This window comes from Magnolia sinica, chromosome 17 (assembly GCF_029962835.1).
Source record: "Magnolia sinica isolate HGM2019 chromosome 17, MsV1, whole genome shotgun sequence".
NCBI lineage: Eukaryota > Viridiplantae > Streptophyta > Magnoliopsida > Magnoliales > Magnoliaceae > Magnolia > Magnolia sinica.
Genome location: NC_080589.1, coordinates 72,071,559 through 72,091,689, shown reverse-complemented (window position 1 = coordinate 72,091,689; position 20,131 = coordinate 72,071,559). Strand labels below are relative to the sequence as shown.

General features: G+C 41.7%; 1 protein-coding gene across 4 annotated transcripts; it reads left to right on the top strand.

Annotated features, from left to right (window-relative positions):
* The first annotated feature begins 1,220 nt into the window (after positions 1-1,220).
* LOC131230921 (structural maintenance of chromosomes protein 2-2-like) lies at positions 1,221-3,116 on the top strand. Of its 4 annotated transcripts, XM_058226944.1 has the most exons (5): positions 1,221-1,547; positions 1,654-1,742; positions 1,887-1,977; positions 2,494-2,619; positions 2,845-3,116. In XM_058226944.1, the coding sequence occupies exons 1-5, from the start codon at positions 1,413-1,415 to the stop codon at positions 2,920-2,922; spliced, it is 519 nt and encodes a 172-aa protein (XP_058082927.1). In that variant the 5' UTR covers positions 1,221-1,412; the 3' UTR covers positions 2,923-3,116. The 4 variants fall into 4 exon arrangements, 1 of the variants encoding a protein (XP_058082927.1); XR_009164134.1 differs by lacking the exons at positions 2,494-2,619; positions 2,845-3,116 and adding an exon at positions 2,150-2,291 and having other exon boundaries at positions 1,922-2,062; XR_009164135.1 differs by lacking the exons at positions 2,494-2,619; positions 2,845-3,116 and adding an exon at positions 2,150-2,291 and having other exon boundaries at positions 1,887-2,062.
* Positions 3,117-20,131: the final 17,015 nt, after the last annotated feature.

Genomic DNA, 20,131 nt, shown 5'->3' with positions numbered 1-20,131 from the left:
CTTGAGGAACTTGCAGATAGAGTTAATGGAGAATTCAGAGCTTTGTTGCCTTTCCCTTCTTCAACATCATTTTGCTTCTTTGCCTTTCCCTTGTTAGTATGCAAGAACATGAGCTTGGGGCCACTTTCTAACACCTAAAATATTTCTATTAAGAACATTTTGATGGTCTTTCTTGTCACATTCTATTACATTTGTTTAAGTTGTTAGAGAGGTTCTTCTCATCTTGATCTACAACATACTTGTCTTATTCTGGTGAAGAGCTTGTCAAATAACTGTCAAGTAGCTTATTCTCTCTTTTCAGCTACTGTTGCAACATAGTTCTACTAAAATTCTTTTATTACAGGGAGCTTTTAATGTCCTTCAGAAAGGCAACTAGACAGAACCATTGAGGATTATCTTTTACAGGTATTTGAATCCAGTTATCCTTGCGATACCACAGTTACTTATTTTGTATATTCTTTGGGTGAGACCAGAGGAGACTTGCCTGGTATGAATATTCCAGTCTAGTGAAGAATGAACCCAAATACTTAGTTCCTCTATTTTGATGTCCTCAATCCTCCTTGTTGCAAAGATGGTGTCAGTGAGGGTAGTTCTATCAAGTCTTGCTATATGAACTAGATGTCATCCGAAAGGTTAGTCGTTGTCCGATCCATGCACTAAATTAAACTTCTGTCTATTTACACTTGGGTGCTTAATTCGCTGATTTCTCTAGGCTTGCGCATCCTTAGAACCCCAGTAACCTTTATGGTGGTCCAAAAACGTCATCACACAAGACTATTTGTGAATAACCATAAGGATAGAAGTAGCACTGACAAGAGCGGGAACATCTTACCTGGTAACTTACCTTGTCTCTTCTAATACTTTCAAAGGGTTGTGTTCTGGTTTTGTAAATGTTGAAAATTTCTATCAATTACTAAAGTTTCATTATTACAGGCACTGTGGTGGATTCTAAGATCTGTCATCCTACGGAATTCGATTTCTACCTTTGCAGTCATGCTAGAATCTAGATATTGTGCTTAATTGTTTTAATAATGAATTGAACTGCCATCAATAAGACTTACCGGGTCGAATGTTCAATGGCTTGATTATTCATTTGAGTTTTTTAGGAGATCCTCTCAATATGAAAATTTATGAGATGTTTTTAGAATCTTTATGTTGGAAAAAAAAGAGTGTTTGTTAATGCATCATAGAGCGACCTCTAACAATATTTCATACAGTGGAACATATAATAAGTGGGATGCAGTATCCACAACACATGTATTTCCATTGGTCCATGATATTTGTTCCATCATTCCTTGACTTCCTTTGTTCTGAGATTATAAAGATGAAAAGAGAATTGCTTCTTTTCATTGGCTATGTAGATCCATAGATCTGCTTGTATTGTAGCTACTTTTCATGGTTGACTAAAATAAATGATGAATGCTTCCTTGTTTATAACATATTTCAGTGAAATTTATATTAGCGAACTTTTAATTGCATCAGCTAATCTATTGGGGAATATCATATCAAAATACAATGACTTATTATCTAAGAAAAACATCATTGAGGTACATTGCTATATTTCTCAGCCTGTAAAGGATCTCTCTCTCTTTTTTTAAATTGAATTTGTTTATGTCCGAAGTTGTTTGTTTACTATATTCTTCTCTTGCTTAGAATGATAAGTCAAAAATCAAGAAGGTGATTGAAGAGCTTGATGAAAAGAAGAAGGAAACACTAAAAGTTACTTGGGTTAAAGTGAACAAGTGAGTCAACACTTCTCTACTCTCATGTTCCAGTTCGTATTTTGTGCTTTCTAGTTGAAAATCAAGAATGACATTTACTTTTGTTAGTATATTTCAGTGAGCTTGAAGCTTTGAATTGAATTTGTGTTCAAACTTTGGATACAGAGACTTTGGACCCATCTTTTCTACCCTTTTACCAGGCACAATGGCTAAGCTCGAACTGCCTAAGGGAGGTAGTTTCTTAAATGGTCTTGAGGTACTTGTTTGCATTTGGAAGTGTTTGGAAGCAGTTTTTGTCGGAGCTTAGTAGAGGGCAACGGTCTCTTCACAAGATCTCGAAGGTACTTCCCATCTGAATTTATGGCATATAAGCTAGCTGGTTTTCATCATGTGCCTCTAAAAGTGCTGTCTTATCCTCTTGATTTCAGAATCGCTTGTTATTGTTGGTGAATACTTGAGATTTCTGATTCTCCTGCACACATTGTCACAAGCAAGTGAATGTCAAAAAGATGTTATGAATTTACTATTGGAAGCAATAATCATGTTTGTGTCGGTGTCAACTGAAGTTCATTCACAAGTAGTGAAAGTTCTTACAACTATTTATGTTGATTTATTGGGCTTTAAATTGTTTATTTGGTTGGGCTGGGCTCCTGATGTGTTTATCAGTTTGGGTGATCCTATGAGAATCAAGTTTAAATGGTTTTCTTTAATAAAACTATGGTTACAGAGGATTTTCTCTCTAGCAAAATTTCAAATTTCAGTTTAATTTTAGGAACTTATTGAGATTAAGAGCAATGCTATGAGGCTGGTTTCTCACCTTGCTCAAATTTCATCCTCTGCAGTTCAATTCAGAGAAGTTTTATTAGCAATGCTAGTGACACGCAAGCAGCAACTTCAGGTACACTTGTTACAAAGTCAGATAACAACAATTCCACATAATCCACTTGATTCCCCTGCCTATAAAGCTAAAGGGGAGTTATTTGATACTCTGGCAGTACAGGAACTTTTGATATACATGCACCCCTACATTTCGATGGCTGGGAACTTCCATTTTGTAGAGTTTTAGGACAGCTTTTTAGTACATTGTACATTTTAATTATTCTTTTCTTTTACTTTGTGGTAGGTGCACATAGATGGATCCTCAAGCAGTACATTCAAAGTTATCCATGGTGTGGACCTAAAGTTATGGTTGATTTGTTAGAGTAGATTTGGGTAACCTTTTAATATGTGTTGCCTTCCATGCAGCGCTATATTCAATTTCTTTTATGTTGAGAACTCATAATTTCTGTTGTGTGCAGGATTTACATCACTTCAGCCTAAATTGAGACCATATAGAGGATTTGTTTTTATTTTTTTGTTCAAGACCATTTTCAATTTATTGTAATAAATATTATATTTTTTTATTGTGTAGTAATATAAATTTTGTTTAATATTCAGTTTTAATTGTATTATATAATTTTTTATGTTTAAAATATTACAAGAATATAGGTTATAATTGAATTATATATAATAAAAAAAATCTAGAGCCCCTCAAAACTATACAAGACTTTTAGCGGCGCTTGTGTAGACTTCTAGCAGCGCTTTTCTGTGACAAAAAAGTATAAACCACACTATTGCCGGCGCTTTGTTCTTTTTACCGACACTTATTTCACTTTTACCGGCGCTTCTTTTAGAATTACAGTAGCTAGCAACTTTTTTTAGGAATTTTACTAGCGGTTCTGACCGCCGGTAAAAGTAGGATTCCTTGTAGTGATTCAACACAGTTTCCTATAATGTGGTCCACTTGAGATTGGGATATACTTAATTTTTCTTTGATACCATGAAATGATATAGAAAATAGATGGACAACATGGATGAAACACATACAGCATGGTGGGGCCCACAGAGCACCGACCATTGGCTGGTGGCAGGGGGAGTGGCTAATCCATTTCTAATGAATAGGGGTCATCTACTTGAGTCATGTGCCCAGTACGTGTGCTACTTGAAAAGCTACGTGGACCAACCATGATGTATGTTTTATCCACTCTGTGTATCCATTTTTTCAATCTTTTCGGAACATGAGTTCAATAACGAGACAAATCTAAAACTCTAGTGGGTCATACCATAGGAAAGAATGGTGATTGAACATCCACCACTATTTTTTTTTAGAGCCCGACATAATGTTTATTCACCATCCATCTTGCTGAGTAGTTTTCACAAGCTTGTGTGGAGGGAAAACACGAATATTAGCCTGATGTGAGACTTTTGTATATTTGGAGAGAAGTTTTTTTACTGAGTGAGTTCAATCACCATTGTTTCCCATTATGCGGTCCATGCAAAATTTGAACCTTGTTTTTCTTTAACATAAGTTGATATAACTACGTGGATAAAACACATACATCATAGTAAGCCCATAGATTTTCCACAATGCTGATGACATGCTATGTGATATACTGCAATAAAAAGGACAACATTGGTATTTCATTCAATTAACGTAGCCCATAACCCGTAATCTACCGTCAGGTGGGTGGGACCTTGACTATGGACTCACAATGAGAGCTAGGTACGAACCAGCTCGACTGGACCCGACTCGACCTGATCCAATTATGGGTCAGTCAGTCTAAACCAAGTAGGCTTTGCCCAATTCGAACTCAAACCGAGACGAGTTTGAGTTACCCAGTAACTCGACCCGAAACTCGATTTGGTCAGACTTAACCCGATCCGAAACCGACTCGACTTAAATTCAAGTGTGTGTGTGTGTGTGTGTGTGTATGTATGTGTGTGTGTGTGTATCCTAATTTTTAAGTATCTTTGACCCTATACGCCACACCTAACTCACCCCGACTCGATCCCAAACTCTCTTCATTAGAGTTGGGCATCGGACCGAGTCAGATCGGAATGGGTCCAACTCGACTCGGTTCTAAATCTGCAGGGCCTGACTCGAACTCAATCCGATCCGAGACCGAATCTGGTTCATCTAACTCGAACCGATTCGAACCCCTACTGGCCTGAACCGATCTGATTCCAACTAGGTCAGGAAAACCGAGTCGGATCGGATTGGGCAAGGTTTGAATAGTCCAATTTTTTCAACGGTGTGGAAATCATTATTCCCACTATTTCGTATGGTGCGATCTACTTGATTATTGGATATACTTAAAATTTAGTATCAACCCCTAAAATGATCTGGAAGAACTGATGGACGGTGTGGATAAGCAAAAAAAAAAATCAAGATGGGCCCCACATAGTTTACTCAGTAGGATAAAAATATACTGAGTTAGTCAGTATGAAATCTGCTTCGTGAAGAAGCTTTGTAATTCCCATCAAGTAATATTGTCTATAGCTCACACCAGATATATAGCTGCTCTAGGTACGTGTCGTGCGAAGACGAGCATTGACGCTCGGAGCTATATAGCTGCTCCAGGTATGTATCGTGCGAAGACAAGCACTGACGCTCCTCGAGCTCCGAGTTGTACGAGCGGTTCAAATGAGATCAAAGTTACATGGGCCCCACAGTGATGTATTTATTATATCTACACTGTTCATCTATTTTTACAGATCATTTTAGAGCATTATCCAAAAAATGAATCATATCCAAAGATCATCTGGACCACACCATAAATAGTAGTGGAGATAATGATTTTAAGCCTTAAAATAATTTGTAGGGCCCCACCATAACGTTTATTTTACATCCGATCTGGTCATAAGGCCACAGATACCTAAATTAAGAGGGGAAAAAAAGAAATTCATATTGATCCAAAACTTTTGTGACCCCGAAAAGGGTTTCAATGATAGACATTCAATCCCTTACTGGTTCTTGCAGTGTTGTCCACTTGATAGTTATATCTTTCTTATTTTTCATCTCAAGCCTTAAAATGAGCTTGCCAAATGGATGGACAGTTTGGATATCAGACCCACAAAACTTGCTGACATCAATACGGCAGCTATATAGTTGGTGTGAGGTGCACCAACCAATCCACTTCCTGTCTACTACTCATTGGCCTTGCATATCAAGCAACATTTGAACTATTTACCTTGTATATCAAGCAAGAAGTAACCTTTAAACTGCACATTTTTCTCTCTTTCTCTCTCTCTACAACTCTCATGGCAAAAGAATCATGATTTTCAGCATACCAACTTAAAACCTATGTGAGTTCGTATTAACTCCCCATTTTTCCATTTTTCACATGTTCTTCTTATTTCAGTCATGCCCAGCTCTTTAAAATAATAGTATATTTATTTATTTTCTTTAAAGAAAGTATGTTATTAAGAATTGGTTCATCAGTATTCATACATATATAAAATAAAATTTATTAGAAACTATAAAATACACACCATCTATGGCCCGGATCGGATCCAATCGAATCGGATTTCAGATCAGTTCACTCTGGATTGACATTAATCTGAGCCCGATCTGATAAACGGTCGGATCTGCCTGATCCAACTCGAACCGTATCAATCCAGGCAGTCGGTTCAGTTCGAATTGGGTAGGATCTAGTGGAATCGGGTCGGATCCACCGGATTGGGTCGGAAATGCCCAACTCTACTCTTCATCCCTCATCCTCCTCCTCTTCCAAGCCCGCAACCACCCACTACCATCACCACCCTCCTTCTCCTCCTCCTTTCTCTCCTCTCCACTCCCTCTCACCCTTCTCTTCTAAGCTCGGCAGCCACCCACCACCATCATCGAATTCACCACTGTCCTCCTCTTTCTCCTCTCCACTCCCTCCCTCCCTCATCTCTCGATCCGAATCGGTGCAAACTCAAACCGACTCAGTACTTTTTATCGGGTCAGACTCGGTCGGGTATTGGTCCAGGGTAGACCCAGATTCGGATTAGTTCTGGCATACTGGACTCGGTACTGAGTCAAGTCAAATTGATCCGGTCAGGCCTAATTCAAAACCAGATTGAGTGGGGTCAGCCCTAACTCAGTCTGACTTAACTCGATGCTCAACTCTACTCACTGTTATGTGTGTGCCTTAAATCTATCAGGTCCAATTATTTTGACTGCTCATTCTAGGGTATGAGCACAAAAATAAAGCTAACCCAAATCTTAGGTGGACCACACCACGGAATCACTTTTATTGAATCCTCACCATTACAAACATCATGGATTCCACGGGTATGTTTATTTGCCATCATCCAACCTGTTGATAAGGTCACAAATACCTATACAAAGAGACCACAATAATATCATCTAGATCTTGTGGCCCACAAGAAGTTTTTTAACGGGTTAATTATCACTGTTTCTTGTACCGTGGTCCTTTTGAAAATTGGATCTACTTCATTTTTTTTGGATCATACCCTAAAATGAGGTTTCAATACAGATGGACGGCATGAATGTAGTCATGCATTACAGTGGGACCACCTTTACGATCCACCGAGGTGGGTGAATGCCTGACTGTGGAGCCCACCTTGATGCATGCACCTTACATCCAGACTGTCCATCGCCTGACCGCTCATTTCAGGGTATCATCCAAAAATGAAGCAGATCCAAAATCGACCATACTAAGAGACGGTGATGATTGAATACCCACCATTTAAAACTTCTTGGGCCGCCGGAATGCTTATTTGCCATCTAACCACCTGCTGATATAAGGGACCACACAAATACCAGTTGGATCTAAAACTGTTTTGGCCCGCAAGAAGTTTTTAATGGTCAATCACCACTGTTTCCTGTGGTGTGGTCCACCTTAGATATGGAGTCACATTCCTGCCGTACACATGGAATTCACCTGCTTAAATCCAAGCCGTCAAATCGTGGGACCTATTTAGGGCAGACATAACCCAAAAATCAGAATGGTTGTACGGTTCCTGTTTGTTGAATTTGGCCGCTGATCTCGACCGTCCATTCGTTGGACATCGCTTGGACAGCTATAATAAATACGCAAGGTGGGTCCCGCTAAGCTTGGATTGGAGCAGATCTACGCCGAGTGTGCCTAGGACGTGGATTGGGATTCCTGCAGCACTAAGCTCTGTAGAGCCACCGTGATGTATATGTCATATCCACGCCGTCCATCCATTTCGCCAGCTCATTTTAGCGTTACAAACAAAAAATGAGTAAGAATCAAAGCCTTAGTGGACCACACCAAAGGAAAAGGTGGGGATTGATCTTCCACCATTACAAACTTTTGGGAGCCCATGTAAGTTTTAAATCAAGCTTATATTTCATTTTTTCCGTTTATCCATGTCAGAGTGACCTCGTGAAGAGGCTCGATGGCAAAAGGACATCACGGTGGGCCCTAGGAAGGTTTCAATAGAGGCCGTCATTATCCCCACTGTTTCCTGTGGTGTGGTCTACTTGAGCTTTGTATCATCCTACCGTTTGGGCTCATGCCACAAAATGATCTGTAAAAATGGATGGACGGCATGGATATAATACATACATCAGGAGGTGGGTCACACAGAACATAGTGCTGCATCGAATCATAGTCCACGTGGCTACGCATGGATTGTCGCCTCTGCCAGAGTACCCGTGCCTTTTCACTTGTAGCGTACCGACCTGGCCTGATCCATTTCTAACGTACTCTCGAGTTTTCAGCTTGTACTACTAGCCCTTGGTTCTGTGGTCCAGACAGTCCACGTGACTGGCATGTACGATTGGATAACCAACGCCGTGCAATGCTTACCAGAACTGTTTCTAGGTACTGTCGTTTTTTCTGTTTCAAAAAGTGGGGCCCACGATCAGCTATCCAAACCATCAAAGTGATTCAGTTTGTACAAGTGGGGCCTACTGCTCTATGATCCAAACGGTTGGTATTCTATGTCCACAAATCATGGATTAGGATCACACAATCAAGCTGGTTTTGAGCATAGGGAGTCATACGTAGTGGGGATCACTATTTGAACGGTTTAGATTTAGTATATGTAAAGGACTTTATACATAGTGTGTATTAATATGTGGACGGTTTAGATTCGTAGAAATATAGGACGTGTACAATGAACTAGTGCACGCGTGTAGATTCAGTTGCCGCCACCAATATCATTGATTCCTGCTGCGAATAGCAGCCGAGTTTCAGGGCCCGACTCTCGTATTATATGTATAAATTAACCTTTGAATTATTATATTTTAAAAGATTTTTAAAATAAATAAGTGTTTCAAATTTGAAGGTTTTATTGTTTTCTTCTTTTGAAAATTATTATGTAATTTCTTTGACTCTATTATCTCACGTTAAAAGGGACTAAAAAAAATTCGAGTATATAAAGTATAAGAGAATATGTTGTCACGCTTTAAAAATTGATACCTAAGTACGAAGATTAAGATTTTGAGTTCCCACATGTGAATCTCACAAAAATACACCTCAACGTAAAAATGTATGTTCCCCTCTATAATTTGATTAACAGTCACATGGAATTAAAATCAGAGTAACTTTAAATTAATAGCATTAAAAGTTAAACAAATGTAATTAAACCAAAAATATATAGCTAGTATTCAAAATGTGTAATTATAAAAGTGATGCTCACTCAAATGGGAACTACATAAGCCACAAACAACATCAAACAAAATTAACATACGGAGCACACCTAGTTGGAGACGCTGGTATATACATGCATAAAATTGAATAAAATGTAAAGTTTTCTATTTTCGCCCAACACTTTTAAAATATTCCGATGGAAGTGCAAGCTGGTCTAAGTTTGTCAATCTAATAACTCGGTGATATTTACACCCACAATATCGCTTGATTGGTATTTTAAAACACCGTTCCAGGTGAGAGTGAGTAACTAACTCGGTAATTCCATTAGTTTTAAGCTACACACATTATCAAATTGATCAACACAGGTAATGATAAAGCAAGTAAACAAACACTTCGTAAAATACTTTTGTTAAATGCACGAATGATATTATGAAATGATACATGCGCCTTACAATCCAGTACCCCCTTACAAGCGACTTCAATACTTATTTCGTAAATGACAACAATCTCTTACCACGCGACTTCAATGCCAAATCGTAACAGCTTAATTCAATACAATATGATTGATATGTATAATTAGCTGAGAGATTATTAATCCCAATTCATACAACAGGTTAGTGAAGCTAAGATACCTCATGATGGCCACTTGAGCCTTAAATCCGCGTAACTCATGGTCCCATCCCATAAAATGCCATGAAAAAAATGGATGAACAGTGTGGATAACAACCATACTTCATGATGGCCACTCAAAGCTCCTGCTTGTTCCTGGTTGGAGACAGATCGGGATAAGACGCAATCCTAGGGCATTGGCCTAAAAATACAATAGATCCAAGTGTTAAATGGACCACACCACATGAGGTAACGATGAGTAACCATTGAACACTTCTTATTGGCCACAAAAGTTTAATATTAAACTGACATTTTACGTTCCCTTCTTGCTGATGGGAAATAAAATTTTGGCCGGCCTCTACGAAGTTTTTAATAATGGCTATTATACCGCCATTATTTTCTATGGTACAGTCCACCAGAAATTTAGATATCCAGCATTTTTTGGATCATCTCTTAAAATGAGCTGGCTAAATAGATGTACATCATGAATATAATAAAAATAAATCACAGTGGGCCCTGCAATCAAGGATCCATCGAAGCCGTGGCCATTTGCATCTCTAGATGGGACATGGATTAGGTAAGGCATGGGTAACAGCTTCGTTGGCGAGGTCCTGAATTGGACCAAATTAATATACGTGTTGTATATCCACATGGTCCATCCATTTTGCTGCTAATTCTAAGGCAAGGTCCGAAAATGTAGCAGATCCAAGTCTTAGGCCAACCACCCTTAAAAAACTTTTGGAAATTTTGGATCAAGCTGCTATCTGTGTTCTCCCTTTATCCTAATTTATCAAAAAGGTTAGATGACAAAAAAACAATCCATGAAGATTTTAATGGAGGGCATTTAATAACCACTGTTTTTATGCATGGTACATCTTAGTTTTATATCTACCTATGTACAACTAACGGCCAGGGCCTCACCCACTAAGGGCCTGTTTGGCAGGCAGATTGAATGGTATTAGGGTGGATGGGATCAGATTTAAGGTAATGATGGCAGCATCAGTGGATTGCTGGCAATCCCATGGTATTGGTGTATCTCATGGCCAATATTCATGCCTGTTTGGGATGGCTGGCATATCTAGGGATGCCAAAGTCCGTTTTCGTTTGGCCGGGCGTGGGATTGCATGCAATCCCTTAAAAATTCTCAACATCTACCACATTCTTCTCGGCTCAGATCAGACTCACAGACAAAATCCCACCTCAGAAAGCCTCAATTTCAAGGCAAATTTCACGGCCTGCTGCAATGAAGCCAAGAATCCGATCAAGAAAAGCATGAAAGAAGAAAAACCAATCATTTAAAACATAAAAAAATTTAAATAAATAGCCGAAAAAAAAAAAAAAAAAACCCACCTCAGAAACCTCGAATTTTAGACGAATTTCGCAACCTACATTATCAAAGTCGAAAAAACCAACTAATGAAATTAGAAAAAAGAAGAACAATAAGAAAAGCCTAACATCAAATGATTACAGCCGTAGGATCGGTGCCATTTCTGCGCCATCCGCATCAATAGTGGATGAACGACTATGGAGTCTCTGTGAGTGGGGCCCAGTAATATGAAGTCCTCCCTACCGAAATGGAGCTTATTACCTGATGTGATATTCGCCGTGGCCACAATCAACCGTCCAATTAGTGGGGCCCATTGTGGATAAGTCATATGGAATGGAACTGAACAGATGGTCCTAAAACTCTCATATATGCGCCCGGATAATGGATAATTAGGATAAAAAGTTTTGTTTATTCAATCGATGTGATTTTGTATGGATATCTAATCTTTAGTGGGGCCAACTATTTGGATGGTCTGGATTGATGTGTATACATCCCAAACATATAGAGGTTGCATGCATGAGTATAGATGGAGATCCTTTGCCAGTGGATATAAGGAGGAGTTCGTTTGTTCTTTGATCCGAGAAGGGATTGACATTAGCATCCAGCGCGGGATTTGGGAATCCCTCATCCCATCTATCGAAATCCAGCGATCTTCGCAATCCAGCGCAATACCTCGCTGCCCATATAGCCTGGCAAACGGACGGCAGTGGATTTGACAATCCAATCCCGCCGAATCTGTCTTAATACCACCGAATTTGCTCGTCCAAACAGCCCCTAATCGGTTAGCCTTGCTTCACCTAATCGGAAGTGGATTCGCTGGTGTACCACACACACCAGCCATATACATGATAGGTTTAGCAACGAGACTTGCTACCGAAGTTACGTCACTAAGTTATATGGGCCCACTATGATGTATGTTTTATATCCATACCGTCCATATATTTTGATAGATTATTTTAGGGCATGATACAAAGAATAAGTCAGATCCAAGGTTGGAATAAGCCCCGCCATAGAAAACAATGGAGAAAGTGACGACGACCGTTGAAACCTTCTAAAGGTCCACCGTGATGTTTATTTGAGATCTAACATGTTAATGCATTAAAGCAGACATGAAAGAAGGGAAAACACAAATCTAAGTTTGATGGAAAACTTTTGTAGTCCTTGGAACTTTTTAATGGTGGGCATTACTCTCCCCATTGTTTTCTGTGGTTGGGTCCTCTCGAGCTTCAGATCTAACTTATTCTTTGGATTATGATCTCTCCGAATGGATGTATGTAAGACCCGTATCTTAGCCCGTACCATTCCGTAAGCTTCCGCGGTCCTCCCGATCGAATTCCGACGACCCGTGAACTTTTATCGGCAGTTGCGCGTGACCCCGAGTTGTATCCCGTATTCCAGAGTCGGCTCGACCCGATACTTGTACCTTAGCGACCGCACCGTTGTCGCCGTTCCAACGCCGTGACTCGCGCGCCGATCTGATACCCAAGCTAAGAGATGTGGGCCCGCGTTCAGTTCGAGGAAAACACCGCGCGTTGTGAATTCTGAGAGAATTCCTACGACACATCACATCAATCTATAAATCAAATCAATCAAGTACAAAGCAACTCAACCCATACCCCTCTTACACAACCTTACCCAAAGTCAACTCTCTCTCTCTCCACCCATCCCTCTCTCACCCAAAATTCAACCAAGCCCATACCATCCATATCCTTTTCTTACAACAACCATTCCACCCACTCATTTTTCATCCCATCACTCTCTCTCCATCTCATTCCATTCCAAGCTTCCATGAGAGGAAATCTCTAAGGAGAGAAGAATGCAAGAGAGGGCCCATTTTCCTAAACCCTCATGCAACCATCCAACCCTTCAAAATTGATCTCACTCCCTTAAAGAAGGAGCTTAGGAGCTAAGGAGTCCAAGGAGCTAAAGAATGAGGCCATAGGTGGGCATTCATTATCTCGATTTTGATGATTTGAGGGCCCACATGTGGTGGGACCCATCTTGATGTAGGCATTGTATAGGGAGGGCCCATAGTGGCGGGGTCCCTCCCCTTCACACGTTTCTTCCTCTCTCTTTCTCTCTCTCTTTCTTTCATTTTTTTTTATGTTGATGTTGAGGTGTGTGGCCCACTTGGTGTGTGTGTGTGTGATGGCCCACCTTGGTGGATGATCCACACGTTGTCCAAATGGTGGGATCCACCGTGATGTATGCACTGTATTCATGCTGTCCAGGCACCTTGGCGCCGTGCGATATACCTGGATGAAGGGAAACTACAAATATCAACTTATCCACTCTAATGGGCCACCACGTGGACCCACCTTGCTAAGTGTGCTGGACGCACAGTGGTGTGTGTGTCCCACATCCACCGCACCCATCCATTTTGGCCAGCTCCACGGCCCACCTTGATGACGGTCATCCTAACCGTCCAGTAGCAGTAGCTGCTGGACCGTGTGTAGTAAAATAATAATAATAATAATAATATATGTAGAATATATCTAATGGTGGGCCCTACGTGGGACCCTCCTCTTTGAACCGACTGGCTGTGCGTCACCAGCTGTGGGCCCATCATGCAGTATGTGTTTTATCCCAGTCGTCCATCCGTTTGGACAGTGGTGGGTGAATCCACCGTGGTTTATGTATTTTATCCCCTTTTCCCATCCATTTTCTGGGTGTAAGACCCACCTCACACGTGTTACACGTGTGAGGGTGGGGCCCACCTTGAGTCATGTATGATGTAGATGTTTTAAATCTACACCGTCCAGCTATTCACTGCCGTGCTGACGGTCAGCAAGTTCTGTGGTCCCACGGCTACACAGCAGCATGTAGCTGCTGTGGTATTGACGTCAGCAATTGTTGTGGGCCCACGCAGTTCTCAGACGTCAACAAGTGCGGCCCTGATCACGAGGTGTGTGTTACATCAACACCGTCCATCTATTTCTCCATATCATTGTATAGCCTGGGTGAAAAGATCTAGACCTCAGGTGGACCACACAGCAGGAAACATTGGAGATGATGACGTCCACGGTTGAACCCCCTTTTTGCAGGTACCACTCTGATATGTGTGTTTTACTTGAGACCGTCCATCCATTGAATATGGACCCCACCATGGCAGCGTGTGGGGCCCACCTTATATGATGTATGTGTTACATCTATACTATCCATCTAGTTTAGCTAGATCTCGGGCCCACTTGATCATGACCGTCCAGGGTCAGGCATCCAGCAGCAACAGCTGCTGGACCGTTGAAAGGAAAATAAATATCAGCTTGGTTTTCAGCTGAGGTGGGCCACACGTGTGGACCCACCTCTTATGTATGTATACAACCGTCTGTCGGGGGGTGGCCCATCACAAAGGTGTTGGTGGGGCCACCTTGATGTATTTATTAGATCTGTACCATCCAGAAGATGTGGACGGTGACCACACGGTTGATGTATTTATTCTCTACCCACGTGATTTATGGGTTTAATGCGAACCGTCCATCCACCAGCCTTCCAGCTGCTGGATTGATGTCAGCTAAGTTCTGTGGGCCACCACATTTTATGTGAAATCCAGATCGTTTACGTGGACCCATGATGAATGTGTCTTACATCCAGGCGCTGTTGGTGCTCTTCCAAATAAATAAAATATATATGCATTAAAATATATAATACTATATGGTGGGCCCTACGTGGGACCCACCTATGTGGGAAGGGGATGGACTGGTGTACATTTACACCAGTTATATGATTGCTGGAATGACGTCAGCTATGATATATGGATTATATTCCAACCGTCCCATGGTGGGACGCACCCTGATGTATACACACCGTCCAACCATTTTAAGGTGTGGCCCACCCCACGCGTGTGACACGTGTGGGGATGGAACCCCCCTTGCTGTATGTATTCTCTATCCTCACCACCCATATGGTTTGAACGGTGGGATGGCACTGTGGTGTATGGACCAAATCCACACCGTTCGTCCTCAACGGTGCAGTACAGGACCCACCAGGACGTATTTATTTCAAATCCACACCGTTCACTGGATTGAGATGGTTGGATGCCAGCTAGATGTATGTGTTTTAACTACAGTCGCCTATCTGTCCAGGGTGGTGTGGAAACCCGCCATGATGTATGTATTCACCAGGCCGCCCATCAGTATGTGGGGCACACCATGATGAATGTGTTTCAACCACGCTATCCATCTGTTTTGTTAAACCTAGGGCTACCCCATTAGCCCACTTGATATATATGAAGCCCATTGTGCGGCCCGTGGACACAGTTCACTTGATGTATATAAGGCCTACAGGTGCGGCCCATGTGATAAGGCCGATTCGATATATATGAGGCCCATTGGGGTGGCCTGTGGATGCGATCCACTTGATATATTTGATGGCCCATGGGCGAGGCCCGATGTGATGTATGTGTGGCTGTTTCGTTGCGCATGAATCCCTTATGTGGGCCACTCCTTGGGAGCAATGTTGGTTTGATGTCCACATTGATGGGCAATGATGGTTAGACGTCCACATTGTGACCTTCCCTTAGGCCCGGATAGGCCCATTCTCATCGTTCTCTAGTGGGTTAACCCAAACGCTTAGGCCCCATTGACATTGCTTGATCCATCATCGGCCGTCCATCTATGGACCCTGCATTATGTCGAGACCGATTTTGATTGCCGATTACCGATTTCGATTATAGAGGTCGAGACCGATTCCGATTGCCGATTACTGATTTCGATTATCGAGGTCGAGATCGATTCTGACTTCCGATTACCAATTTCGATTATCGAGGTCGAGGCGGATTATCGGCGTGACCGATTTGTCGATTGATATGACCGATTCGATTGTCGTGACCGATTCTTGATTTCGATTGACGTGACCGATTTACCAATTCGATTATCGATCGATTACGATTGTCATGATCGATTGCGATTTTGATTGACTTGACGTGATTGTCGATTCGATCGGCGTGGCCGATTTGCGATTTCCGATTATCGATTAATTATGATGGTGAGTCGATGCGATTCTTGATTTCGATTGACTTGGCCGATTTACTCGATTCAATTGTCGAGGCCGATTGTATAGGCCGATTGCCGATTCGTTGGGACTAAGTGTCGATGGCGATTATTGATCATCGGGCCGATTGTCGAGGCCGTGATAGCCCATTGTGATACATTTGAGGGTCGGGCGATGGAGCCCATTGTGATGTATGTTAGCCCATGTGAAAGGCTCATCGTGATGTGTATTAAGCTCTTGATTGAGGCACACGGTGTTGTATATCAGGCCCTTTGTGTGGGGCCATGGGTCCGCTATATGTTAGGATCCATGAGGGCCATCCCTTGGGGCAATGTTGGTTAAATGTCCACATTGTCGAGTCGATTGTCGAGGCTGATACCGATTATAAGTATATGCCCATAGGCATCATGATACATGCCCATACGCATCATGTATGTTAGTTATGAGATGTAGTTGATCATTGCATATGTCATTGAGCCATGTTGTGGGTATGAGACTCACATAGGTAGGTTATCTCACATGAGGCCACGCTGGTGTGGCAGATTGATGCGTTAAATGTCCATTGTATGACTCATGCATTCTCGCATTATGATTACCGTACGCCTTAGCGACATCAGGTCGTAGCCACTACAGATATATCGTGGATGGCCAAATGGGACACGAAATATTTTTTAACATACGGGCGCCATAGATGTCCCGGGTGAAAATCCCTAAACCTCGTGGCCAGACGCCCCAACGTCGAGCCGAGTGGATACATGAGCGCCGACGTGCCGAAGTTACCATGAGGCCGCGGTCTCCCACCGTGTCGTGGTCGGTTGGGAGGGTTGTAGCCTTACCCGCCCGAGGGTAGGGGCAATACTAGCCAGTTTGACCAGCTCGTGAATGGGTCCGCCATCGACATGCCAGATAGGTATTGGCGACTATTGGTCGGCGGATAGTGAGGTTTCTTCTACTTGATGCGTGGAGAGCCGAAGTGCCATTTGGAGTGAAATACTAAACCCGTGATGATCCGGAGATGCCAACCGTCGATACTGTGGATTTAGTGAGCGCGGAGTTGAATACTCGATTCATGCATTCATTCATTCACTATCTACTCGGGTTGGGGTACGCAACTAGTTGTTACATGTGCCCTCGCAATGGCCGGATTTCGGTTGGGGCGCACGACTAACGGTAGGTATTGGAGTCTACCACATTGAGTCCGACTATCCAAATTTAGGTATGGGATGGTTTGGATAGAAGTCTCTTGTGATGGACCCCATAGCTGCGATACTACATACTACCATCCCGACTTCACACTCGCAAAGTGGTCATTCACCGCACCGTCCATATTGAGTTACATCCGACATACGACATCTTGGGTTACTGTGCTGCTTTATATGGTCTAGATACGGCCGACGTATTTGTGAACACATAAGGAATTATATACCCATTGCATTCTCGGCATTTGATATTTGGCTCTTTATACTACTCGTTGCGTATTTGGTGCGTATTCGATATTGATTGGCTCATAGACTTGCTCGTATTTCCACCTTACTCTGTGATCGTATGATCTATGATCTTGTGAGTATTTCGTGTTTACCCGATTAATTCCTACTCTTGCCAAGATTTAGCTACTCGGATAATTCATGATCTTTCTAGTATCTTTGCTTATGACCCGATATTCTGCGATTTATGGATTACCGATTCCCGACTTTATATCGATAATGACATTGTATTGAATACTGGCCTTACCTTGCTCACACCACTTACACCACCCTCTGAGTTTTCTATAAGATTTATATAGCACGATAGATGCGTGCGTGTTTTTAGGTTGACAGCAAAGCGATTTGACGCTTGGAGCGTGGTAGTTGTATTTTGGAGCTTTTGATTTCGATATATGTATTTTCCTTTTACATTGTACTCGATATTGATTGTATATTAGTTGTTCGTATTTATGTGATGATTGATTGTTGATCCCTTTGTGTCTGATAATTTGTTGTTCGTATATCTTTGGTTCGTCGTTTTAATGCTTTATTATATTGATACTGTTAACACCTGTTACAAAAAAAGTTTTAGTTGCGCTTCTGCTTTTGGTTATTGGATTTCCTTTAGTGATCATTGGGAATCGCCTTGTAATTGGGAACTGTGCTTAAGTAAGAAAAAAACCCCTGAGGCAGATGGATGGTACTGACAGGCGAGAAGGCTACGGTCGCACCCGATTCGGTGATCGGGATTCCTGCGAATCCGGTTTACGTGTTTGGGGCGTGACAATGCGCGGTGTGGATACAAAATATACAAGATGGTGGGGCCCACAGAAGTTGGTGACGTCACTTCAGTAGCCTAATCTCGCTACTCAATGTGTCAGTATCTAATCCGCGTCCTCGAAGACGAGCGCAGATACTCCTCGGGCTCCGAGTTGTACGAACGGTTCAAAGGGGACGACAATTAGATACTCACGAGTTGAGTAGCCAGACTCGCTATTGAAGTGACGTCACCAAGTTCAGTGGGGCTCACCATGATGTATGTGTTGTATCCACACCGTCCATCCATTTGGAGATATTATTTTAGGGCATGCGAAAAAGAATTAGTCAAATACAAAGCTCGAGTGGACCCCACCACAGAAAACAGTGGAGAGAATGTCGTCCACCATTAAAAATTTCTAAGGGCCAAAAAAGTTTCCAATTTGTTTTTTCCTTACTTTCCTGTCTTTCTTAACTTATAAACCGGTTGGATCTCAGATAAATATCATAGTGGACCTTAGGAAAGTTTCAATGGTTGGCGTCCCTCTCCTAACTGTTTTTTATGGTGGGGTGTACTCCATATATGAATCTGACTCATTCTTTGTTTCATGCCTTAAAATAATCTTTCCAAATGGATGGTAGGTGTAGATACAACACATACATCATGGTGGGCCCTATTGAACTTGGTGGTGTCACTTCAGTAGGAGTCTGGCTACTCAACCTGTCAGTATCTAATCCACACCGTTCATTAATTTTTAGAGAACCAAAAAATGAATCCTATCCAAAGCTAAGTTGGACCACACCACGAATAGCAGCTGGATAGTGATTTTCACTGTTAAAACATTCACATGGCCCACATAATGTTTATTTTCCATCCAATCTGTTAATAAGGTCACAGATTCCTGGATGAAGAGGAAAAACAAATATCATATTGATCCAAAATTTCTGCAACCCCCAAAAGGGTTTCAATGGTAGACGTTCAATCCCCCATTGATTTTCTTATTGTGGTCCACGTGATATTTAGATCTGTCTTATTTTTCACCTCAGGCCTTAAGAAGATCTCGCCAAATGGATGGACAATTTGGATATAATACATACATCATGACGGGACCATAAAACTTGCTGAAGTCAATACACCAGCTATCGCTGGTGGCTGGTACACCGGCCAATCCGCTTCCCACCTAATCTGCGTTCCTCTGGGTGATCGAAGGAGGCAGATTGCGTGCTGGGTAAACAATGCGGCGCCACTGCGGTGTATGAATCTTATCCACGCCGTTCAACCATTTCATCATATCATATAAGGTTATTAGCCTAAAATTACAGTAAATCCAAAGCTCAAGTGAACCACACCAAATAAAAAAATTACCGATAATGACATCCACCGTTAAAACCTTTTTAGGGCCCACAGTGATGTTTATTTGGTATCCAAATCTGTTCATAAAATCAAATAGTCATGGATGAAGAGAAAAAAATAGCAGCTCGATCCAAAACTTCAGTGGCCCTGAGAAGTTTTGGGCGGTTGGCATTCAATTCCTACTTTTACCTACTTGAACTCTGGATATGCCTCAATTTTTGGCCCATTCACCAAAATGAGCTAGAAAAATGGATAAACGGTGTGGATAAGACATACATCACAGTGGGCTCAACAGATTTTATTCTGCATGCAATCTACATTGGTGATCTTGCTCTCGGGTCGTCTAGCACCATATACTTTGGGGAGGGGATTTGAAATCAAGGTGAGAGCTTGAACTACACCTAAAATCCTTTCAATAGTTGCATTTGTAACATGTGTCTCCGTACTGTTATTTTATTGGGCACATGACCCATTAATGATATCCAAAAGTAATAAGATTATCAATTGCGTCACTATAATTA